Here is a 26,685-nt window from a genome sequence, read left to right as displayed (position 1 = left end):
AACAATTGTTGCAAACAGTTCTAGTTTTTTTTTAAAAAAAAACAAATTAGCAGTACAGAAATATTTTTATAAATAATAATACCCAAATTTTAAAAACCTGTCCCCAAAATTCTATAGCAGCGGAAGAAAAGAAAGGGAGTTCCTTTAGCATGTCTCCACATATTCCTTTAGCATGTCTCCACATATTCTGTGCACTGAAATGCAGATTTCAACCACCACCTCCCTACACCCCCACCAACCCCCCTCCCCCCAGAATACACACAGAGAAAAGCACCACTATCACCCAACAAGACAAATGCAAGCATAATCAGGTGAGACTAAATTTATTTACCCATTTGAAAGCAGACACAAGAGGTTATGAAAGATAGATATTTATTGGCAGGTACCTTTGGTACACAATCACAAAACATTTTAAAACAAGCAATTACAATAAATACTTTGCCTACTATAGATGGAGACATTCAGACTCATCCAAAGCACTGTGTCTGTTCTCAGGGGTGCATAGTCACACACTTTTGAGCGCAAGTTTCCCTGCTCACTTCTGCCCTCAGTGGACAAGACTTTGCACAAGATAGAAGCTCCATGTGGGTGTTCCATCATGCATGTGGTAGCACAGGATCAAAGCAATCACTTTGGTTTTAAGCTGACAGCAAAATGCGCATAATGCCCTTTTCAAACAATGAATGCATCTCCATGACTGCTTTCTCTTTCTCTCTCTCTCTCTCTCTCTCTCTCTCTCTCTCTCTCTCTCACACACACACACACACACACACACAAACAGGCTGGGTCTGTATTAATGATAGCTTGTACACACTCCTAACCTGTACATACACTGAACACATGCTTTAGCACACATGAATGTTGTCCCTCAATGATCTTTGGATTTTAACCACTGTAGTTTTTGCAATACTCTACAAGTGTTTCCCCCCTGGGATTACTGCGCATTCCTCTTCCCCATTTACAATGCAGGGGCGGGGGGAGGTCACAACTACCACCTCCAAACTCAGAGCAAGACATGCAACTCTCTAGAAAAGCAGCAATTAACTCCTGCTTCTCTCCCCCTCCTAGTGATTGTGTCACACCCCTGATGTACCAAGAAGTAACACAGAGATTTACCCCCTTCCTCCTGCTGCAACCATGGCATAAACACAGAGATTGCCCAATCCACACAGCCATGTGCACAAATGAGTTGCAGTGCTCACCCATTCACCTCTTGGCACACACGAAACTGCTCCCTCCACTGGATGGGAGAGCTGTGTGCTCACAGTTACAAGGGATCTCTGAAGCGCATGTGTGCTAATAGCTCCTTAAGAGCCCAGGCTGATGTAGCTCTATACACAGATATTTACATAGCTTCTGATTCTGGGACCCTTCGATTGGTCCTCATTGATGCATATCCTACTGGATCCCCACCAGCACCACCCTCCTATGGACCCACTCGTCTATGCTTTCCCCATTAACATAGATATATACAGCATCCTCCTCCAAAACTTTGCCCGGATGGAAAAGAGCCAAGAACATATTGCTGCTCTTCTTCTTAAAGGTGGAGAACCTCAGGCCTAGGGACCCTCTGGACCTCTCTGTCTTCCCCTTGGGACTCTCTCTAGGCCACACACTCCACTCCATGCTTTCCAGTTAAGATTTGCTGGAGTTTGTCCTAGAATGGTAGCAATGCCTCTCTCCTACTTGCTTGGCTGGAGGAATCGGTGCATAGAAACTGCACAGAGTCACATTCACTGCCTCAGCTACCGCTGTCATGTGACACCCCCATGTGGCCCTCAGACTGAATAAACTTCCCCAACTCTGCTCTGAAGCATCTATCACTTGACCTTTTGAGCTAGGATACTGGTCTCATGCTGGCCACATGACCCGGAAGCTGTACGCCGGCTCCCTCGGCCAATAAAGCGAGATGAGCGCCGCAACCCCAGAGTCGGTCACGACTGGACCTAATGGTCAGGGGTCCCTTTACCTTACTGGTCTCACCAAGTAGAACTGTTCACATTTCGCTCTTGGGATATTTTGTTTACTGAGAAACCCTTCATAGTTAATATAGCTTAAGGGGGTGAGGTACACGTTACTCTTTAAGAATAAAACAAAATCAGGAAGAACCACAGCTCAGTTTTAGAGCATCTGCTTTGTATGCAAAAGGTTCCAGATTCAATCCTCCATCATCTTCAGGCAGGGCTGGAAGAAGACCTCCTGTCAGGAGATCTGCTGCCAGTCAGTGTAGACAAAACTAGGATGGACCCATGGTCTGACTCCGATTCCATATACAGTGGTGCCTCGCAAGACGAAATTAATCCGTTCCGTGAGGCTCTTCGTATAGTGGTTTTTTCGTCTTGCGAAGCAAGCCCATTGACAGCTTAGCAGATTAGCGCTATTAGCAGTTTAGCAGCTTTTAGCAGATCAGCTGATAAGCGGCTTATCAGCGGATTAGCTGATAAGCGCTTTAGCGGCTTAGGAAAAGGGGGGGGAAGGGGAAAAAACCCGCAGGAACTTGCAAGACATTTCGTCTTGCGAAGCAAGCCCATGGGAAATTCGTTTTGCGAAGCGCCTCGAAAACGGAAAACCCTTTCGTCTAGCGGGTTTTCTGTCTTGCGAGGCGTTCGTCTTGCGGGGCACCACTGTAAGACAAGTTTCATATGTTCAGCATTCTGTTTAGTTCTTAAATGACTTAGCATAATCTACCTTCCCCCTCCATCACAAAAAACAACTACGCAATACGAGCTAAAATAAAACTTCACAGGAATATATTACATAGATGCAAAAATGTATAGCTAGGTGTGGTTTCTTAATAGCATAGGTAAGAAGCCACTTGGTCAACAAAGTCATCACAGAATTCTCACCGGGATATATTGAAAATATAAAGAGAGCAAAGCAGCCACAAGACAGCTAAAGATGGGCGTCTTGGGAGCAGGGGAGCAGACCTTGATGACTGCAACATCAAAGAATTACTTGCACATGGGAACAGAGGTGGAGCTAGCTGCTCCAGCACACGCTGTGCACCCAGGGGCAGGGCCGCACACGGGGTGAGCATCCCAGGGTGGTGGCGCCCACAGTAAGTGGCGAGCGTCCTGGGGGGTAGGGCAGTGATGTCACACACCCCTCAGGGATGACACCTGGGGTGGACCGCACCCACCGCACCCCACTTCCTCCGCCAGTGCATGGGAATAAGCTATTGGAGATCACCACCAATAACATTTTCACATCACCCCTAGACTTTTCGGTGGACTCTGCTCGCATGCTTAGCTGCCAGTGATTGAGTGCACAGAAATCAGATGACTTGACATGCACATGTGAATGAACCCCTTTGAGTCCCTTTCTGCAAAGCTCATATAAGCCCATCTCTGCAGCTGAAGCGTCTCTCATTCACTGGGGCTTGCAGGGTGTGTGTGTGTGTGTATGAATTATCTATCTATATCTATCTATCATCTATCTATCTATCTATCTACCTATCTATCTATCTGTCATCTATCTATAACTATCTGTCTATATCTATCTCTAACATCTATTTATCTATATTGTTTACATTCCAGGTACACTGAACACACACACAGCAGCTCCATCTAGATGCCCAGTACTAAACAACACAAGGAGATATGTTTCTTGGGGACACTTCCATATTCCCCTAAATGCAGACATTTATACCAAAGGGGGGGGGGGAGATACAGTGGTTGGAGCTTGCATCACCCCTCCTCTTCAGGAAACACATTACCCAGTCAGCATAACAGCCCTACAGATGTCCCTCTCTGTTCTGAGGCCAATGAATCAACATGGTATGTGTCTTTTTGGGATCAAAGCTGCTGAATCACAACCTCACTTTTTTCCTTTCAAAAACAAAGCCATCCAGCAATACCCTAGTACTGGTTTTAAAGCTACTTTGGATGTATGTTACAGTGCTGAGAAGCCCAAAGGAATGTTTAATTGTTTCCGTTTTTATGTCAAATTCCATATGGGGAAACAAGATGTCACAAACACACTCTCTCTCTCTCTCTCTCTCTCTCTCTCTCTCTCACACACACACACACACACACACACACACACACACACATCTACATGTATAAACCCAGAACAATGTTCCCAAAAGGAAAAATTAAATGGATGATGGTGATACAAAAATAGATCTAAATTGAATCCTTAAAAAACAAATGTTTTGCCCAGGATTCTCTCAAACAGTGATTTGCTGGTTTTCTCGGAAAATGGGTCTTTGGTGTGGTCCACAAGAATCCTGGAAATTCCTATATATCTGGTCATAATGCAGCTCCTCGCCTATTGGGTGGATCAAAGAGTTGCTGTCGCTCTTCCCAGCTTCCTCCACCAACTGACGAATATTCAGCTGCTCAATCTAAAGTTGGGAGAAGATCAGAAATCCTTATTTTGAGCAGTGGCACCTTTGAAGGATTTAATAATAATAATAATAATAATAATAATAATAATAATTTATTATTTGTACCCCACCCATCTGGCTGGGTTTTCCCAGCCACTCTGGGCGGCTTCCATAAAAACCAAAAATACACTAAAATATCACAGATTAAAAACTTCCCTGAACAGGGCTGCCTTAAGATGTCTGCCTTAAGATGTGCAGGAGAATGGTCCTACTCAATTGTGGATACTATTGTTGCTGTTATTGTTGTTGTTACTATTACTATCCAGCCCCTCACCATAAGGCCCCAAGGCGGCTTACAACATTAAAACACAACATGACAACAAAATATTAAAAGCAGTTTAAAACAACTTGCAGTTACATAAATAAGGCAGGTCCTAAAAATATACACCTCAAGTGTCAAAAGCCCGTGCAAAGAGGTATGCTTTCAGCAATCGCCAGGAAGTGTATAAGGAAGGTGTGAGATGTACGTCTGTGGGGAGTTCCACAACTTACAGGCTGCCACAGAGAATGGGTCCTCCTGGACTGCTGCCACCACCCCAAACCTCTGAGGGCAGAGAACTACCAAGAGGAATCCCTCTGCTGATCTTGGTGCTCAAGGTGGTCTGAAGGGAAGGAGGCGGTCTTTCAGGTATTTGGGGCTGGCGTCATTTAGGGCTTTGAACACTAACGAGAGCATCCTGAATTTGGCCAGGAAAAAAAATTGGCAACCAGTGGAATACTACTCTGGGTTAATATTCAGTGCTAGTCCTACTCTACTCTCTTTCTTATAAATATTCTCCTTACAGGATAAACAATTCTGTACACTAAGCCCTTAATTTATGCTGGGGTTATGTTCCAGGGATTGCACCTTAAGCCAAAATCATGTATAGTCAAAACACATTGGATGCCATGGCAGGTGGGATTGCCAAAGTCTTTTTTTCTGGACGCCCACCCCCTTTTTAGTTGTTGTTTTTTTTAAAAAAATGCCAAGTACAAAAAGCTGACCACGCACAAGTTAAATGTGCATAAATTGCAGGATTACTGTAGTCTCTCTCTTTTTTTGTTGCAATACTTGATAGAGGAAATACTTGAAAGAGGCAGTCAAATGTGAGGTTGTATCTATCTGCATTGTCTACATGATGATGATTATGATGAGAGAAACCTCCTTGTGAATACAGCGCTTATCCATCCTTATCCACACCCTTTCCAGGCTGCACTTAAGTTCTGTGTCTGAGTGTGGTTTTTCCCACAGCAGGTTTTGGTGGGTCTGGAGTGCAAAGAAAAAAGGATGCTTGGACATAGAGCTATGAAGCGCAGACCATGCCTGGAAAGACTTCTTCCGTAAAAGTCCTCTCTCCCTTTTTCCTGGCCTTGCTCGTCTCTTGTAGACTTTTAAGCCTTAATGGCAGGGAACATGACACTTCTGTGTTCTCTGTAGGCAGCTGCTTAGCAGGCCAATGGTATCAAATAAATGTTTTGGCACACCAAGCCATTTAGAGAGCAGACCGCTCTCTCTGTGAAGGGGCCTACCTGCATAAAGGGAAGGGGAAGGCCACCTCAGGTTCACTTGCCAAACTTAGGGGAACAGAATGCCTTACTGACACCAAAATCAGGCAACCCTGAGCATAAAGCACATTTTAAAACAATTTCCCCAAAACATGAGGACTAGTACCTTGGTTGCCTGCTTTAAAAACAAAACAGAAAAGAAATGTGCTGCACTTGATTGTTGATGCTACATTGAGGGTGGGAAAGGAGGAACTTCCCTGAATTTAACACTGGGAAGTCACAAGATCGTCTTGCACTATAAATGAGAGAACTCAAGTCAGAGAAGAACTCGGGGGGGCAGAGATAATATAAACAACTGACACCAAGACAGGCTATAATACTTGCCTCAACAAGGATCAGCTTGTAGCGTAAAGGGGTAGCATCTGGAAACTCCTCCCCGAAACATAGAAGAACTTTGCTGTTCGGGAAGCGGCCTTGATTGTTGTAATACTGATGAAGTTCTAGAAGAAGAAAATGGCAAATGTTTTAATTAGAGGCAGAAGTCATTTGTCTCTGTGTCTGGGAGCCCAACTGCAGGTGGGTCTGTAATGAAATGGAGACAGAGGTACTTGGAATGCTGAACAAGGGAATGTTATGTGTGCATAATGCTTCTATGATACTCAAAAATACAATTCAGTAAGGCTATCCTTACTTTTTTCAAAAAAATAATAATCTTGGACAGCATCCAACTAAACAGTTCCGCAGTGGAACTTCCCCTCCCTCTTCTCTCCCCACGTGCCCCCTAAATTTGCTCCACATGGTTGGGAAACTCCCAGAACATATTGAGAGGTGCATGGGGAGGAGAATTCTAGGAATCTCAGCTTTTCATTATTATTGTTTAAAAATGAAACAAGTTTCTAGCCCTTAAGAGTGCAAAAAAATATTTTAAGTTTGTGTGTGGCAATGCCTGCTGAAACCTCAAAAGATGGGGTGAAGAACAGAATACCCAGGACTTAGATGAGATCTTTTTCACCTCTTCCCCATGGAGAGAAGAGACAAAACGAATTGCAATTCCGTGCAAATTTTGAACCTACACATAACTTATGCAGGGTGCAGAATCACACCTGCATTGGGTGACCTTGGCAAAGCACATTGATCTTAGTTTCAAATTCAAGGGTGCACAATGTCCCTGGGCATAAAATTCTCAAGCACATGGGGGCAAGTGAGAAATGCACCACGACCTCCCACAGACCTCTGGGGAGGGAGTGGGTGAATCTGTTGATTTCAGTTTCTTTCAGTTTCTAATTTTTCCAGTCTTTGGTTCAGCTTCCCAAATTTCCACATCAGTTCACAATTATTTTTTTTAAAGTCCCTGTGCAAATTCATCAGTTTATTTTCCTAAACATATATGTTTTTGCAAAGCAAAAAAAAAAACTTACTACTACAATGCAGTTTTTGTAAGTTATATTTTTATGAACATATGCATTTTTATGCCCACTTTGACCCAGAATAATTGTTTCGGTACATATGAGTTGGCTGGAGAATCGCACTGCAAAAATTCAGAGAGGTGTGAATTTTGAAGAGTAGCTGCGTTTCAGTTTGTGTGTTGGTTCAGAAACTGCAAATTAGGTAGGTTCGTCTTTACACATGAAATGAATCGGATTCATCCCCCATCCGTACCTCTGAGAAAGTGGTTGGTATCAAATATCTTGACCACCTCGTCTCGGTCAAGCTTGTTAGGGCGGTCCTTGTAGATCATGGTGTTCCCGCTCCAGAAGACCCGGCCCTGGCTCAGCCTCTTGATGAAAATGCCCTGCCTGTTGGACTGCAGAAGGACACCCCTCTCCAGGTGCCCAAAGAGCTTCTTGGTGATCTGTCTCTGCCGTTCGTTTGGGATCATGTCCGCCGACGGGAACCGCACGTGATCAAAGCTTTCCAAGGCATAAGGCAGCTCTCCAAGGGAGATCCGGCAACCTTCGGGGCGAGAGGTTGTCGTGTTTCCCACCAGCTTCCCGCCATAGTAGAAGCTGATCACCATCTGGGAATAGCCTGTGAAGAGATATGTGGCAATTACCAATCAAGGGGTTGTATGTGGCCAAGTTATTTACTTATTTATATAAAGCATTGTTAATACTGCTCTCCAGCAAAAGAAAATAGCTCCTAAAGTGGCTCAGAAATATCTGTGGTAACACAGTGCCTGTCCCCCGGTTTAAAAGACACAACATGAAAGGAAAAGGGGTCTGGAGGGAGAATGAAAATGGCAAACTCAAGCACCTAATTTCAGCTACAAAGTTATAGTGGCTCTGACAGGGGCCTGTCACCATGGACTGCTTTTACTGGGGGCAGGGAAGCAGGAGTTCTTGGTATCTTTAACTCCCCCCCCCCTCAAAAAAATTAGACTTGGGTTGAAAACGAAATGAAACAAAGGCTAACTGTACCAGATGTTAACTGAGGGAGGAAGCTGAAGAGTCGCCATACCTGAATGAACTGCTTCGTAGCCAGTGAGCCCACTCATCAGCGGTAAAGCTGTGGGTTTAAAAAAAGAAAAGAAAAGGTACATGTGTTTATTTTATTTACTTCTATAACAAGTGACATCCTGCCCTTCTGGTGTCTGCACACCACTTAGGGCAGCTAACATCTGTACAAGCCAACCAAAAAATACATTATTATTTTCTAAATTACATTATAAGCAAAACAGAAACAGTGGCTAAAACAGAGGCATTGGATAAATACTTATTTGCCCACTAAAACCAGTGCCTGCCTAAACAAGATGGCTTATGTATTTATATTTATAAAAGTATTTCTGTAGTACAACTGGCAGGACATAAGTGGACCTTGTGAGCCCTTATGGTTGCTAAGAGATTTATACTTTCAGCCTGGAAGGGTAAATACCCACTGCCTATTACTGAATGATCTGGGGACCTCACTGTCCTGGCTACATTGGAACATATTTCATATAGACCAGAATTTCATGTGGACACCTGAAGGGCTTATATATTTAGCTTCTGCGTGTAACTTAAAATACACATGCTGGTGTTTACTGTATCCATGATGTGAGCACCTTGACTTTCTGAGAACATAACAGTGCCTTACCAGGACTTGACTGCTGAGTCCACCACTCAGGTATTGGTGGATTTCTTCCAGTCTCCTGAAGCGGTGAAGGGCTTCGTTTAATTGTGCCAAGGTATTCATCCACTGCAGAGGGGGGCTGGAAAGTTTATGGGGGGTGGGGAGAGATAGAAGACGACCATTGAGATGGCAATGTTAACATTATAAGTACTGTATATGTAACCCGAAAGCAGTGATGCTCCTGAGAGTTATTCTGTTGCTTCGTATGACAAGATGTCTCCCAAGAGCCCCTCCAGAAATAAAGAGTAATACTTATAAAGACATAGGAGATACAAATACACACACACAAATTCTATGTGTGTCAGAGAGAATTTGACTTTGAGAGAGAGGTGGGGGGGACAGAGAGAGGAAAATTTTGTGTGTGTGTGTGTGTGTGTGAGAGAGAGAGAGAGAGAGAGAGAGAGAGAGAGAGAGAGAGAGAGAAGAGCATGGACGTAGCCAGGATTTATGTTGGGGGGACAGACTTTATGTTAGAGGTGCAGAACCAAGCTGTTAGTTTCATTTATTTACTTGATTTAGGGGAGCAACTGCCTCCCTCCCCCCCCCCCCCCGCTTGGCTACACATATGAAGAGAAGAGGTCAGTGTGTCCAGTGCTGTTGCTTCTTATCAAGTACTCACATCTTGATAACAAGATTCATGGATGGCAGCACAAAATGGCAGCAGAACCAGCAGTAAAAAAAAAGGGATGGTACCCCCAGACCACTGACTACTGTCCCCCAAAAGCACTGTGTGTTTCAAAGCACTTAACATTGTTTCAGTAATTTTTAAACCACCCCTAAGGTAGACACACACACACAAATCAAATTGCAGCTTGACAGTTGTGAAACTGTGGTTTGCACACAATCCAAATGCCAAATGGGGGAAAGATTTGTTATCCCACAAAGGCTGCATGTTTCCCTGTGCAATAAGTGGATTATCTCCAGGGCCCAATTTCCCCATTACAGCTGAAGAACTGCTTTTCTGGCAGTTCTTTACTGTGAGAACATAGGAAGCAGCCTTATATTGAATCAGAGCATCTGTCCACCTAGCTCAACATTGCCTACATTGACTGGCAGTGACTCCCCAGAGTTTCCAGCCCTATCTGGGGGTCCTGGGAGCTGAACCTGAAAGCTCCTTTACGTGCATTACAGATGCTCTGCCGCTGAGTTAAAGCCCTTCCTTACTTCTGCATCACTACATAAGCAAAGAAGAAGAAGGGCCAAACTATGTTTTAAAGGTGGCTTCCAAATTCTGGCCTTGTTTGGAATCCATTAACCATAGTTCCCATTTCATGCTTAATAGGATGCTATAGCTACCCGATATGTGCACATTTCAATCTGCAGAGCTTGCACTTTTATAAGTGCCACATAATGTTTGATCTGCACTGGCAAGAAATCAATATTGTAATGTGGCAGCAGCTATTCCTAGGAACTCCCAGCCTATTGATATTAGGAAAGGCCCTTTATTGTCCTACTTTCTTTGCCTGCTAAGGCTTTTTTGTTTGGGCAAGCCTACAAAGACATTTTATTTTATTATGTGTATTTGTTTTGAAAACTGTTCCTTTTGTCTATATTCTTATTACTTCATCCACCATGTTTTTAATGTATTTATTTGCTATTTTTTAAAAAATGAATATTTTATTAACTTATTTATGTAAACAGCTTACAGGTTTGTTTGTTTTTAATTAAACAATATATGAAGCTTTCTAAAGAAATAAAAGAAATGAAAATTTGAAATGGTACAGTAAATTTTGTTCTGGGTGGGGTGAAGGGGGATGGAATGAAGGGAATTTAACACCATCAGCCCAGTCCCGCTATGGCACTACACATAAGCCCTCCTCAGCCATAGAGCCTGGACACTCAAGGGCAAAGGTGTGCATGGAATGAGCATGTGTGGAGAAGGATAGAGGAGAAATTCAATTCATTTCACATTTAAATGTGAACTTACAAAATCTGCACTTTCCAAGGCAATACATTAACTGCAGCACCGCCATCCTTTGAAATTTTTGTAATGCCAACTAATGCATACAAAAATACATATACTGTACATGTGACCCTTCAAAAAAAAGAAAGTCTGAAGAAATAAAGTGATATATTAGCATGTGCAAAGGGGGTGTTAATTACCTCTTTCATCAAGTCATCTATTGCAGAAGCACTGCACTCCATTTCCGTTACTTCACTCAAGCTGCACCCATTCCCCATCCCCATTTTGCCTGGGAAGAAACACAGTTTGAATACCATTACAAACTATTCTAAAAGAGTGGCAACTTTGGCATGTAGTTTAGCCCTCTGCAAGAGGGTTTTAGGTACTTCCGTAAGGGCCATCCGACTTTCCACCCCAAATAATCTGAAAACTGTTTGACAATACCCTGCGATCCAGGTTGTTTGCATGCCAAGGCCCCCATGACTCGTAGTCCCCTAGTGGCTAATAAACACACAGACACAAGTATTTAGGTTTATGGGTTCCAAAAAGCCACAACTTTATTGGTTACAGATGTGAGCAGTTTGGCTTAGGCACTGGGTGAAGCCAGGCTATATCTCAACTCCCACCCATCTGCAGGGAGTCCAACTAAGGGTAAACCACCAATAGGGAGAGCCCTATCACTTAGGCAAACTCGGCCCTCCAGATGTTTTGGGACTACAACTCCCATCATCCCTGACCACTGGTCCTGTTAGCTAGGGGTGATGAGAGTTGTAGTCCCAAAACATCTGGAGGGGCAAGTTTGCCTATGCCTGACTTACATCAAATAGGGGCAACCCTAGGGGTCCCCACTGGGGTCATGGCATGGCCCTAGCCCATGTCCAGGCATCAGACAGGATCCACACCTGCGGATCCCTTTAACAGGATACCCTTAATGAGGAGAGGCAGGCAGAGGCTACAACCTCTCCTCCATCCAAACAAAGGCTTACCCAATGCCTAACCTCACAAAGTTGTGACGATTGCCACAAGGTAGGCGAAAACCAACTTGCCAAGTGGAAAAAAATCCTATCCAGCCCCAACAATATGGCAGCCGACATTTGTCCATAGCAAGGTCGTGTCAGAGCAAAGCATGAAAAGAGGGCGGGTGGGTTGGGAGATCTGGTAAAAAGGTGAGGGGGGGCGGCCGTGCCACGTTTTAATTTCCCACGGCCACGTCCCTCTACCGGCACTGATTGGCCAGCAGGGCCACAATGGGCCAGTGACACGGCCAGATCGGCACAAGGGGGCATTGACTCCCCGTCCTCATGCCGGATCACTGCAGGGGCCCGGATGCCTGGCCACAATACTGCCCACTGAAAAAGGTAAGTGGACTTAGTAAACAGTGGACAGTTTTCCAGAAAAACTGCAAGCCGTTTGCATGAGCATTTACTAAGTGGACTTAGTAAACAGTAAACAGTGGACAGTTTTCCAGAAAAACTGCAAGCCGTTTGCATGAGCATTAAGCCTTGCAGCCTTATGGGGGGTGATTTCTTGACAGCTCAATTCTGTATGCTTGAAAAGTCACCACACACCAAAAACCACAGATAAAAATAAAACAGAGCGAGGCTCGTGTAATACCGGACATTTCAAAGACAGACGTTCTGTGTTCTGTTACTGTAACCACAAATGCACAGCTCTGCTTTACTCCGGCAAAGGGCAAATACGGAGAGTTGTTGCTCTGTATCCTTGACATCTGGGGCTTTGCAAACCGAGCACTGGGGTGTGGGTGCTGAGGCTGAGCTGACAATAAAAGGTGCTGTAAAAGCTTTCTCACAGCGCCTTTGACACTGGGATTTGATACGAATGGAGACTTCGATGAATGCAAGACACATAGTAATGTGGTGTGGTTTTCAAAGAAAGCTGTATCAGTCAAGGGAGTGGGGGACGCCATCAGAGGAAAAAAGCACCTTGATGAATTTCTTTTACTTGTGTGTAAATCAAATCCTGATGTGCAGCAAGCTCCATCTCCCATTCTCTCAAAGAGAAGCTCCCTTGTACTTTGGGGGTACAGAACCTGCTTTGCATACAGAAGGTCACAGGTTCAATCTCTGACATCTCCAAGTAGGACTGGAAATGTAATTTCTGAAACCCTGGAGAGCCTCTGCCAATCAGTGTAGACAACACTGAGCTAGATGGACTCAGCACAAGGCAGTTTCTCCTATGTTCCTATGCATGGTTCTTGGATATTACCTAGACAGAATGACTGGTGAATGACCAGCTGTCATGGCAACTGCAGGACATTACACATAAGGACTGGTGGTTAATGTGTGTTCAAGGGGGAGCAAGATCATGCACACTAGCTGCACCACATGCATGCATTCATAACTTCCAAGAGAGCCTACATGTGAACAGACTCTGCATGCAACTGGGAACCAGTAAATAGACACAGTCTGCATCCCTGCATGCAAACAGTTCATGCACATGCAGATTCTACTGCAGGTTATGGCGTACATGCAAAGGGGGCCGCAGCGGACACAATCCTGCGGTGCATTCAACTCACAATCAGTCTTTTACTTCAGTTTCAAAGTGGTTTGCAACTTTTGAATTCAGGTAGATAATATTTCTGTCTGCAAATCTCTACGATGAAGATGATTAAGTAACTATAGAATCAGGAGAAGAAATTGATTTATTAGGAAATTTACATCTCCGTTTTCTTTATAAAATAAATATAATGTAGTTTTAAAACACAAAAAATGTTTTCACAATGTATTTCCTCCCAAAATTCATTTTCTCCTCAAGAACAGCCCCTCAGTTTGTTCAAAACACATAGATATTTGAGGCTTGCTGTACAATAGATATGAAGAAACTTTGTATGTGTCTTTAAACAAATCATCTCTTGCCTGTGGTCTGAAGCAGAATCTACTGTGAGCTACACCATGAGATCCTGCTTGGTTCCATTACACTTACATTTCTGTTCTTCCTCTGGTACAATGCGGTAGACCTTATATGGCTCTGAGATGTCCAGTTGTGACCTGTCCGTCACTTCCTCAAAGTCGGGGCTCTTATTCAAGGCACAGCGTAACCTTGTCTTCCACGTGGCTGGTTCAGCTTTATCACCTTCCTTGAATTTCCCTTTGAAGACTGCCCAAGCCTAGAGGATAAGCAGGAAAGTTTCTCACAAAGAGGTACCACTGCTTTCTGAGGTTCCAAATGGAGAGAAAAAATATCAGTGGACTTTCACTGAGAACAATCTCTAAGCAAGACCATCCCTGCCATTCAAGTGCCTCAATGGGCATTCCAGTCTTATTAAATGTGATTCCCATTCCAGTTCATGTCTTCTCTATGCTTCCCCTCATCATTCAAAATCTACATCACAGTCTCACTATTTTAAAAGTTCAAATGGGTATCCTATATGAATTGTATGGGTATTTTTCCTTCTATTGTATGCAAAGCTGTACTGTATTGTATTGCTTTTTTCTCTCACTAGGTGTCACTACAGGATGATTTGCACAGCTAACAGATTGAGGACCATGCAGCACATAAATACACAAAAAATATGTTCCTTTTTCAAACGTATTCTTTCACACGTTCTCTATGTAAAAGCTACTCCAGCTGCATAAGATGAGCTTTGGAGGCCTTACTCATGTTTCTGCATTTTAAGATCAGTTAGACTGGCAGGCACTACAGATAGGACCTTCTCAGTGGAGTTCCCTTCTGAGATATATATGACTGGCTCCTTTGGTTCAGGTTTTTAAGAAAATTTGTTCTTACTGATTTTTATTATTTTGAGCATTTTTTAAATTGGCTATTTCATTATGATTCAAACTGTACATTTTAATATTTGTTATAAATAAAACAGAGTATATTCATAGTAATGTAAACTGCCTTGGGAAAGCTATAGTTTGAAGGGAAGCGAAAAATAATTATCTGAAATAAACGAAGCTTCAGTAAAATGTAGTAAGAAGCCGTTTTTATCAGGTAGTTTTTAAAAGAGGCTACAAAAACTACTGGGAATAAGCCACGGAAGGGCAACCAAAGTGAGCAAGAGGCTTGGACAACTTCAAAATGTTAGTTTTTAGTTCATAATAAAGGTGGGACATGATATAAGTACATAGAATTATGCATGTTTTGGAGAAAGTGTTTCCCTCTCTCATAATATTAAAACCCAGAGTCATCCATGAAGCTGAATACAGGAAGACAACAGGAGGGACTTCTTCACATATGACACAATTTGCTCCTACTAAAGGTAGTGATGACCACCACCTTGGATGGCTTTAAAGGGGGATTTGACCAACTGATGAAGGATAAAGTTATCTATGGCCATGATGGCTATCTAGTCCAAACCCTGCAATGCAGGAATCTCAACTAATACATCTATGACAGGTGGCCATCTAACCTGTGCTTAAAAGCCTCCAATGAAGGAGAGCCCACCACCACCTTCTGAGGAAGCCCTTTCCACTGTCAAATAGATCTTACCATCAGAAAGTTCTCTCTGCAGTTTAGTTGGAATCTCCTGTTTGGTTTGGGTCCTACCCTCTGGAGCAGGAGAAAACAAGATTGCTCCATCTTCCATGTGAAAGCCCTTTAGATATTTGAAAATGGCTATCTTACCCTCAAGATTCCTTCCAACTCTACAATCCTATGAGTTCCTGTCAGAAGCACCATGTTACTGAGTAACAGTTGCTGGGAATCACAAGTGGGGAGAGCGCTGTTGTGGGCTTCCCAGAGGCATACGGTTTGCCCTGTGAGAACAGGATGCTAGACTGAATGGGCCTATGGTCTGATCCAACTGAGCTCTTCTTATGTTCTTAATATAGAGGACAAGCCCAGATTGTGAAAATGCACCCTCCAAAAGACTTACAGAAACCTCAAGAGTTGTGACTTGAAAAGTTGTTGTTTGCTTTTATAAAGGTATAGAAAGTTTCAGCTACTAAGGAACTCAGGAAAATAAACAGATTTGACATTTGCAGCATTGCTGTAAGGCATATTCTTCATACCTTGAATATGGATGCATCCACCTCCTGGTTGTAATCCTGCTTCCCTGCGTGTTTCCATGGGATACGGAACATGGTTTTCTCATCATTCTCCCAGATCAGGCCAGAATACATCCCGCTATCAATTTGTTCAATCAGCCATTGCCTGAGCCGTCTTCCACCGTTTCGATCGCACATCCTGAATGGAAGCATTTGAATGGCTTTTATTAGGAACCTCTCCAGTCAATTAGTCAATCTAACCATCGGCTGCATTTGCCATCTATGGAAATCCAACATGGCCAGATGTTCAGCACACACACCTCATCCCATCCTATGCACATTTACTCAGAAGTAAGCCTGAATGATCTCAGTAGAGCTTTTCTTCATATAAGAGTGCATAGGATCATGTCCTAAAACAGTGATGCAGTTGCAAGTCTGAGGACTAAGAAGGTAAGAGACTGAGGAAGTAATCAGGTTGCAAACCGGAAAATGAAAGGGAGAGTCTGGGGGCTGTAACACAATGCTAGCTTAATGTAAAGCACAAGTAATTAAAATAATGCTGGATTTGCTCATTTAAATGTTGATTCTGCCCTTCCTAGAGACTCTGAGCAGAGTGACAATATTTTAAACAGGAAAACAGTGTGAAACGAACAACTGTAAAATTTAAGACAAAGACATTACCCTCCCACCCCAAAAAATCTTGTTCAGCCCAAGTTGAGTTTGGCCATACTTAGTAAACATGAGATCTAAATCCCCACTAGTTTATCAGAAAGCACCAAATTCAAGCTCTGAATAGGTCTTCAAGAGAACAATGTTCATCTACAGATATCAAACAACTGATATCTACACCCATCCTTACATGTGGTACGTGGATAGGAACATGGGAAGCTGCCTTATGCTGTGTAGCTCAGTATTGCTTGTTCAGCGCTGACTGGCAGCAGCAACAGGAGTCTTCCCCATTCCCAATCCTACCTGGAGATGCTGGGGACTGAACCTGAGACCTTCTGCATGCAAAGAAGATGCTCTGCCACTGAGCTATTTCCCCACCCCTTGGCACACAGATTCCCAAGGAGGAAACAGTGTTAATTTGCAGCAAAACGAACTAAGGCAAGGCTAGTCAACATGGCACTCTCCTGATATTGTTAGACTCCAACTCCCATCAGCCCCAGCCATTACAGCCAATGGTCAGAAATGATGGGAGTTGGAGTCCAACAACATCTGAAGGCACCATATTGGCTATTCTTCAACTAACATTTGATGGGCCAACCTGGATCAGAAGAATGTCCCCTTTAATCCAGCAATATGTTTCCAACACTGGTCAGTCCGTAAACTCAACATGGAGGACATTTAAGGAGACAGAATAATATATGTAATAAACTGCTTTGGACCAAAAGTCAGAGACATGATGTTGCCCTTTAAGGACCAAAGGAGCTAAGCCTTCAGAAGATTTCCTATGCTTTCAAAAATAGCTTAAAAGGGGGAGGGGAGCAAAATCAAGGCCATTGTGCTGCATTAAGACGTTCTATTATTTCCTCATGTCAAGTTTCTGACCTAAATTGCTCAGCCACCCAAAGAAGCCACTTGATGCCCCATGGTGGGAAACACACAGTACACACAAACAGAGAGAACCGGGAACAAAAAAAGACAGCTTCAATTTGATAAAACTCTTCATCCAAGGAAATCATAAAATCAGGGGATTTTAGAGCTAGAAGGCCCCTGAAGGTCATCAGGTCCAATCCACAGAGTGTAATAATCTACAGCATTCCTGAAAGATGCCCATCCAGCCTCTGCTTAAATATCTGCAGCAAAAGAGGCAGCATTTTCCACTATTGAAAAGATCTTACCATTAGAAAATTTTGCCTAGCTGAAACCTGCTTGCCTACCATTTCCACCCATGGGATCTAGAACAGGTTTGTTCCATCTTCTATAATCAACTGTCAGCTTTCCCCTTAGCTTACCTCCTCCAGGTAACATGGCCAACTCTTTCAACCATCCCTCACAGGGTTTGTGGTCCAAACCCCATCACCATCCTAGTTGCCTTCCTCTGGACGTGCTCTAGCCCAGGGGGAAAACTATATTGTGGACTGCAACTCCCATAATCCCTAACCACTGCCCATGCTGTTTGGGTCTGATGGGAGTTGTAGTCCTCAGTATCTGGAAAGCAGCTCATTGGCTGTCCCTGCTCTAGCATTTGACACGGCTAGACCTTAGGAACTGTTCAAAGTAGTGTGCAGTTGTTTTGTAATCAAGAAGAAATTAAACCTTTCCCTTGATAAATAATTTACACAAAAATGATTTGAGACCAAATCTCCAGCTAATTTATTATCCTTGGAAACAGGCCGCATACAGAGCTAGATACATAGAAAGGCAGACCAGTAGAATATGAGCACTAAAAAGAGAGGTGAAAAAGTCAAGCAATGCAAGTTCCAATTAGCAAAGTTGTGTCACGGAGACGCCCCCAGATGACTGTCTTGTCAGAAGGGAACTCACTTAATTGTGCAATGCAATCCTATGCTTACCTACTCAGCTTAATGAGATTTACTACCAAGTAAGTATGCATAGCATTGCAGAGTTAGAAGGGACCGCAAGGATCATCTAGTCCACCCCTCTTCAATGCAGGATCTTTTGCCAATGGCCCTGATATTAAGTCTTACGCTCCACCAGTTGAGCTACTCTTCCTGTAAATGCACAGGATTGCAGCTGTAATCTTGAGTTATTTGCAACAGATGAGAAACACGAAGGCCGAAGGCTAGTGTCTGTAAACAAGGATTCCATTTCAAGTCAATATTTGCATTTTTTTAATGCAAGCCACTCGGAAACCTTTTAGGTAACAAGCAACTAATATGTCTAATAAATCATGAATGTATTATTCTAATTATTATTAATTTTCTAGCCTTCTAGCTCACTACTGTGTACATTAACCGGCCACAGCTCTACAGGCTCTAGGGTTTCAAGCAGGGAATCTTTCCTAGCCCTACCTGGAGATGGAAGGGGTTGAAGATGGAACCTTCTGCATGCATACTAGTACCTACTGTACCTACACCACTTGTCTGAACTTGAAGGGCTTATCTTCTGCAATTACTGCCTGCTTCACATAGCCACACTTAACTGTAAACCAAGATACCACACTGAAAATTCATTTTAGAATCTGAAATTTTGAATGTTTCTTCCAGAAAAGAAGTAGTAGATATACTAAGTCAAATGAAGAGGAATTACTCTGTATGATCATTTTGCTTTTAAATCAACTAAGAAGAACTGCTATAATCATTGTATTATTCATTGTACATGTTACTGGACAATCTTTTATATAGGCACATTTTAGTAGATGAAGCAAGTTACACTTTTTAGAATTCTTATTTTCTTGTTTTTTCCATTTTATACAGTCCAAGGCTACTTGTGCATTCCTTTGCACACTTGCATGGGAATCAGAAGCCCATACAGTGGGTTCAACAATAGGCTTAATACAGAAAAGGGGTGTCCCAAGATTATTTATTTGTTTTATTTAACAAGATTTATATACTGCTTCATCTGAGAAACCTCTAAGTACTTTACATAAAATAATATAAAATATTCATAAGAATATACTGATAAAATTAACGGACCTTAAAAAAATAAATAGACATAATAATCAAAATGCAGATAAAACCAACAGTTTTTAAAATATACATGATAAAATTACATGTCTGAGTAGGCTTACTTAAACAAGGTTTTTTAGCAGACATCAGAAAAAGTACAGCAAAGGCGACTTCCTAATATTGATAGGAATCAGGTTATTTGTGATGTGTTTTGCATAGGGTTAGCAAGGTGTGAATCTGTTCTGAATTTCCAGTACAGAACGTGGTTTTTTTTAAAATCCATGACACAATTTCTTTTAAATTCCACTCAAAGCACAATATAAACGCACAACACAGAGAGGTGAGAGACTTACAATCCTATGCATCCTTTCTCAGAAGCAACAGCACAATGCTAAGTAAATTTACTCAGGAGTAAGTCCAATGACATTTACTGCCGGGAGAGTGGCTTCAGCCAACTGACTTTATTCTGTCCTGAGAATTCTCTCTTAATCTAGATGGCAGTCAACAAAACTCCACAAAGTTCTCATACATAGATTTATTGAAGATCAAAAGGCACATGTAGAAATATGTACTCACATTCCAACAGGCTGTTCTTTAACTTGCTACCAAATAAACGTGCATTGAATTAAAGAATACATATTATTCAGAGCTAGATTATTAATATTAATGATATTAATAGCAAAAATAATAATAAGGATAATTCAATTCTAAGTTGGTAAGAATAAAAAATATGAAAAAATTAGGGAAGCATGCAAAAATAAACCCGTTTCACAAGGAGGCAAATATTTATTATGATTATTTCATTTATATCCCGCCCTTCCTCCCGAAAGAGCTCAGGGTGGCAAACCGATGCACAATTTAAGAACAAAAATCTTCAGGTCTGGCAAGGTCTAATAGCTAAGCAAAATTTTGTGCCCCTTATTAGTAGTCTGGAAGCCCCCAGGCTAAATTGCTATTTTCGCTTTGCAAGAAAAAAAGTTAGCCGGCAACTCCAGCAAAAGGAAAGTACTGTACGCCTGGACACACAGAGCACTAACCTCCACATCTGTGCCGGTTGCTGATCTTTATCTACGCTAGATCCCAAGTCATGGAAGATGAAACAGAAGCTCGCCCAGCCAATATATATGTATATCTATTTCTATTAGAGCCTGGAGGATATGCAGTTTCCTCCCTCCGTAGGGGGGGGTGTCTCTGAACCAATGGGAAGAAAGAAGGAGGAGGGCTGGCCAATCAGGAGGGGCCAGTACAGCGTTCCTTCTTCTCACTACATTCTTTTCCGAGAAATCGGCAGTCTCGCTCGCTCGCTCTCTCGGGAGTCCGTTCGAGAGTACCAGTCCAAAGTTCCATCCCCGCGTCAACATTCGACTCCCAAGTCAACGTTCCATTGTCCCCCTGTCCTTTCACTTTCTTTGCTCCGCCCGCGCGCCTCTTAATTCTGACTCCTCTAAAAATCCCCCTGCGCCCACGTGTCGAAAGTTTGGGGGTAGGCTGGATTTCCTGACAGCCTGTGCGCACTCTTTAGTTTTCCTAGTCCCGGGTTTGTTTGTTTGTTCGTTTGCTGTTTGTTTTTAAAGATTTTGATAGTGGCATCCCTAGCCCCCGCCCCTGCGCTCACCTTTGTTTCTGCAGCCTTCTCATTGATTTAAAATGATAGTATTTTTTAGAAAGAGGTTGGACTGATTCGATGCATAATCTAGTTAGAGTCTAGCAGCTACTGAGCCTTGCCGAGAGAGGCAAGGGGAGGTTTTGGCTGAGCCTTCAGGAGGTGGAGAGGGGGAATTTCCATAGGAAGGGCAAGTTTTCTTTGGAAGCTGGAATCTGGAAAATCCCAAGCATCTGATAGAAGAACAAGAGGAGTTTGGATTTGATATCCCACTTTATCACTACCCTAAGGAGTCTCAAAGCAGCTAACATTCTCCTTTCCCCTCGTCCCCCACAGCAAACACTCTGTGAGGTGAGTGAGGCTGAGAGACTTCAAAGAAGTATGACTAGCCCAAGGTCACCCAGCAGCTGCATGTGGAGGAGCGGAGACGCGAACCCAGTTCCCAAGATTACGAGACTACCGGTCTTAACCACTACACCACACTGGCTCCCAGGGATGGGTAGGCAAACCTGCCTGATAAGCGGGAGTTTTTATCAAACTGTGTGAGGCACACAGACACCCCCAAAAGACCCAGGGCCTGAGGTGCTACTTAAAACACATGTGCCTGCAGCCCTTCAAGGTCTGAAGCAAAGAGCTTTTCCATCACCAACTACTTGATCCCTGGAGATGCCATAACCCTGTATCAGGAGTCTGCTGCATGGCCTCCCCAACCACCCACACAACACACTGTGTTACACAGATGTGAGATTCATTACTTTTTGGGTTCCTGGGCCAAAGCTTGAGTCTGTTAAAATCAGAGCTGGACTAACCACTAGGCACTATATATCCTATGGGCCCTTCCAGCATGTCAGGATTCCAGGTATTGCTCTGCAACCCATAGTTGGAATGAGAAAGTCCCTGCCATTTAAGAACAAAGGAAAAGTCTGGCTTCTGGATCAGGGCAAAGAACCATCGAGGCCAGCATCCTGTTCTCACAGTGGCCAACCAAATACCTATGGAAAGCAGCCCAATAGCAGAACTTTACAAGCTGGGCTCAGCCTGCTGCAAACTGCAGTACTGGTGAGACATCAGCCATCTTAAATTTTCCAATAAGATCTCTTTACATTCATGCAAATTTGTGGCCTGGGCCCATGCTCCGGGTCCTCTACATTCCTATTAATGCCCCTATCTAGCTGGATCTGATCAAAGTCCACCCAGCATCCCATTTCCAACAGTTGCCAACCCATCCATAACCAGGTGGCATGAAGGTTGTTGCTCTCCAGCAACTGGTGCTCTGAAGCCTCTGACTCTGGAGTTTTTGTATGACCATCTTGATTAATAGTCACTGATGGACCTCTTACTATGTGAATTTATATAATATGCCTTCTGAAGGCATATAGGAGAAAATAAACTTGACAATGCCAAGGGAAGGACAGTAGTTCAGTGGTAGAACACAGGCTTTCCATGCAGAAGGTTCCAGGTTCAATCCCCAGCATCTCTAGGCTAGACTGGGAATGTCTCCTGCCTGAAGCTCTAGACATCCACTGCCGGTCAGTGTGGACAAAACTGAGCTCAACTAACCAATGGTCTGCCTCAGTATAAGGCTGCTTTCTATGTGCTTAGTGCAGGAGTTGACATTTGTAACACTAATGAAGTGCCTCACCATCTGTTGAGTAACAGGATATCTAATAATAGGGCCACCTTTATATTCAGAGGCACAGGAGTATCTTCATAAGGATCTGAGAAAGTTCATCCATGTGCAGACTTGACTCTTTAATCATCATTACTTAATCCATTGCCAGGCTCGGCTCTTTTCATGTGTATGGTGACACCTACTGTCTGCAACCAGATAAGAGGGTTATTCCAAACTATGTTGCTGGGGGAAACAATTCTTCACAAGGAAGTGAAGTTAGTCCAAGTCATCGTGGCTTCAGCAAAACTCTCTCCTTATTTCCTGGAAGTTGATTCATCACAACATGTTTTCCTCCCACTTCCTGGAAACCAAAAGGCTGGGTTACTGTGATCACTGACACAACAATGATTATAAAGTCCTAATGGCAGGGGTAAGTAATGTGGTCCCCTGTAGCTGTTATTGGACTGTATCTCCCATCAGACCAAGCCAACATGGTCAGTGGCCAGAGATCATGGGAGCTGGAGTCCAACAACATCTAGAGATCCACCAGTTCCACATTCTTGTCTTGCTGATTACCATAGAAACTGTCCAAATAAATGTTTTTAGGATCATGTCCTTAGAAAGATTGTTATTACAAGCTTGGAGCAGACAGTATTTTGCATTGTTTTGTAACAGGAAAGCTGTTGTTACACCATGCCCATGTTCTTTGATTTTCCATGGAAAAGAGGAACACACTCAGATTTTATTTTTGATTTATTTTGATTTTTGATTTTTGATTTTTGATTTATTCAAATGTTATAGGAATTCTAAGGTATTGTGTGTGTGTGTGTATAGTACAAGGCAAACACGTACATAAGTATATAAACCACATGTCTGAAATAGTACAGGAGAACAATCCTGAAGCCATTTTGGCTCTCCCAAATTGACCTCAAATATTTCTCTGCAAGTAGGAAGGAAATAGGAAAAGCTTTCCAATTGTCTTTGGACTGTAGGGGCTCACACCTCCCTGAAAATACAGTTTGCCAAGTATCTGTTAAGCTGAGCACACTATCTACATGAGTAAGAGATTCAGAAACTAAGTACAGTGGTACCTCGGGTTAAGAACTTAATTTGTTCTGGAGGTCCGTTCTTAACCGGAAACTCTTCTTAACCTGAGGTACCACTTTAGCTAATGGGGCCTCCCGCGCTGCCACCACACGATTTCTGTTCTCATCCTGAAACAAAGTTCTTAACCCAACTTTTTCTGGGTTAGCGGAGTCTGTAACTTGAAGCGTCTGTAACCTGAAGCATCTGTAACCCCCGAGGTACCACTGTATTTACTGCCTCAAAGGAATGGCCAGGCTACTCAGAAAAGGCAATCAGACAAGGCATTATCAGGTATCCTGGCAGACAGGAGAGAAGCAACACACTCAAATTTCTGCTGGGGACCACCTCTTTCTGTGATGTATGTATGATGTTTTGGGCAGTGGTCTTGAGCTACAGGGTAGGCAATTTCAAAAATCTATATAAGAGCTTGCACAGCAATGTTCTGGATGGGGGGAGTGGGAGACCCTGTTGCAACAGTTTAATAAAGATCATGCTTACTAGCTGCTTTGCTTCTCAATATTCTCTGGTTGGCCTCTGTTATTTTTTCCTACCGATACAGAACCTACATAAGGACTCTATATGGGCTCTTGTTGTTGTTGTTGCTGTTTAGTTGTTTAGTCGTGTCCAACTCTTCGTGACCCCATGGACCAGAGCACGCCAGGCACTCCTGTCTTCCACTGTCTCCCGCAGTTTGGTCAAACTCATGTTGGTAGCTTCAAGAACACAGGCTCTTAAATACCCCATAAGGGAAAGGGAGCAGTATTTTTTCTTGTATTGCATCTGTTTAGTTTTCACCTCTGACTTTCCACTTTGAGGATTTACCATCAAAAGACCAAATATGTACTGTGTGAAAAGTACACCTAATGCAGATCAAGCAACCTTACAGATGTTTTGAACTACGACTCCCATCAGCCCTAGCCAGCATAACATCAGGTTGTAGGTTGATGGGAGTTGTAGTCCAGAACATCTGGTGGGCATCAGGGTGATGGGAGCAGTAGTTCAGACCATCTAGTGGGCATCATGTTGGCAAAAGCTGAGGTGGATTTTAAATCTTAATTTAAAATGCTCCTGTTTGACCAGGGCATCCTTATACAGCCTCTATCACTCGGTGACACCTATTGTAAATGTAATCTCTGCTTATCACATATCTATTATAACTTCCTATTCCTACCAAAATCAGCCTCTCTTCTCTTTCTAATGCACATGTTTCACTGGTGGCTTCCTGCACCATTTACAGAGCAAACAGACACACTGTCTGGGCTTTTGCCTAACTTCCTCCCCAAGCCACTTTGATTAACAGCAGAATTTGCAATTGCTTCGCAAATTGGCTCCAGCCGGTCACTCTCTCGGGGAGTGAAGGTTACTGGCAGTGTCTTCCAGCAGCTGTTGTTTGTTTATTTATTTATTTATTTTGCCATTTAGCTGCCATTTTTAAAGGCCAAGGAGATGCAGGCCAAGGAATAATGCAAAGAGCACGTAGTTCTACTCCTCCACCCCCAAATAGGTGAATGTAAAGCTGGATTTAACAGCATTCTTCCCAGCATGTCTGCATTATGCTATAACCTTGGAAAGAGGGAGCTTTCACAGCAGCTGAGACTGAATGCTAATTTGGGGGGGGGAAACCCTGGATTAATCTCAACCTCTTCAGACTTTGCCATTTTAATAATTGGTGCTCCCAATTGAAACTGGTAAGGATCTCCTTCTGTCTTAGCATTAAAAGTTAGTCAGTACTGAACCAAAGGTCAGTTGTAAAAATTACACCAGGGAATAATAAAAGTAAGAAGTTATGAAACATTTGTTCAACTGATAATTTGTAGCTTTCAGCACACAAAGCGTAAGATAGAAGATGGGATTTCCTATGTGACTTGACTTCTGCTGGTAGAAATGTTTACCAGGAATAGACCTTTAATTATCTAATGAAACAGAATCAAGCTTTGTGCATGGCACAAATGCACAGAAAGTAAGGTTAGCCTGGGTAATATTTTAAATGATTCGATCACTGTTATATTTCATTGCATGCCACTTAAAAACTACAGTGGTACCTCAGGTTACATACGCTTCAGGTTACATACTCCGCTAACCCAGAAATAGTGCTTCAGGTTAAGAACTTCACTTCAGGTTGAGAACAGAAATCGTGCTCTGGCGGCGCGGCAGCAGCGGGTGGCCCCATTAGCTAAAGTGGTGCTTCAGGTTAAGAACTGTTTCAGGTTAAGTACGGACCTCCGGAACAAATTAAGTACTTAACCCGAGGGACCACTGTACAGTGTTAAGCAGTATGGAAATTGTTGGAATAAATAACAAATAAACTGAGGTTTTCATTTAAGTGATATAGAAATCATTTTAGGGACGGGGAAAACGCCAATATTCTTTGCCCAACCTTTGAATCTGAAATAAACTTGAATCATAAATAATATGATTTCCCCATTCTTGGGACCACCTGGGAAACTCAACAAACCTACTGTACATGGAATTGCATGTGAAGAGTGTAGCTGGCTATTTAATGGGACACAGCAGTGGCCAGCCTGAGGAATCTCCATCCACATTGGGCCTGCCCATAAAAAAATAGAGTGATGTCATCAGCAACCCTTCTCTGCGTGAGACTTCTCTAGGAGAGCTGAGATTTTGCTTGGGCACTGGGTGAGAGTCAAGGTGAATGGGTGCCATTCCAGGTGACAGCCAGGAGGCTGAGAGAGAGGGTATGTCCAAATGTGAAAGAACTGATATCAGTTTATATTTATTAGTAATGTTGTATTAATGTAAGTTTTCATATGATAACTGTATATTTTTGTAATATGGAACTCTTAATCTCAGTGTCATGGGTTTGAGCCCCACATTTGATGAAAGATTCCTACATTGCAAGGGGTTGGACTAGATGAGCCTTGTGTCCCCTTCCAACTCTACAATTCTGATTCTATAACTTGCTGTACACCACTTAGAGATATTTTAAAATATATTAAGCAGTATGGAAATCGGAAAG

The 26,685-nt window shown here is 42.9% G+C and overlaps 1 protein-coding gene across 4 annotated transcripts; it reads right to left on the bottom strand.

Annotated features, from left to right (window-relative positions):
- Positions 1 to 3,021: 3,021 nt before the first annotated feature.
- Positions 3,022 to 20,546, bottom strand: IRF8 (interferon regulatory factor 8). 4 transcript variants are annotated; one of them, XM_079988879.1, is made up of 10 exons: positions 18,352 to 18,626; positions 15,857 to 16,031; positions 13,827 to 14,010; positions 11,084 to 11,172; positions 8,945 to 9,059; positions 8,330 to 8,377; positions 7,532 to 7,900; positions 6,257 to 6,372; positions 3,453 to 4,345; positions 3,022 to 3,415 (listed from the first exon to the last, which is right to left on the bottom strand). In XM_079988879.1, the coding sequence occupies exons 1-9, from the start codon at positions 18,390 to 18,392 to the stop codon at positions 4,169 to 4,171; spliced, it is 1,314 nt and encodes a 437-aa protein (XP_079845005.1). In that variant the 5' UTR covers positions 18,393 to 18,626; the 3' UTR covers positions 3,022 to 3,415; positions 3,453 to 4,168. The 4 variants fall into 4 exon arrangements, with proteins under 4 accessions (XP_079845005.1, XP_079845004.1, XP_079845002.1 ...); XM_079988878.1 differs by lacking the exons at positions 3,022 to 3,415; positions 3,453 to 4,345; positions 18,352 to 18,626 and adding an exon at positions 19,984 to 20,096 and having other exon boundaries at positions 4,610 to 6,372; XM_079988876.1 differs by lacking the exons at positions 3,022 to 3,415; positions 3,453 to 4,345 and having other exon boundaries at positions 4,610 to 6,372; positions 18,352 to 18,631.
- Between the last annotated feature and the right edge of the window lie 6,139 nt (positions 20,547 to 26,685).

This window comes from Podarcis cretensis (assembly GCF_951804945.1).
Source record: "Podarcis cretensis genome assembly, chromosome: 8".
NCBI lineage: Eukaryota > Metazoa > Chordata > Lepidosauria > Squamata > Lacertidae > Podarcis > Podarcis cretensis.
The sequence above is the reverse complement of the archived record's forward strand: the minus strand, read 5'-3'. Positions and strand labels throughout refer to the sequence as shown.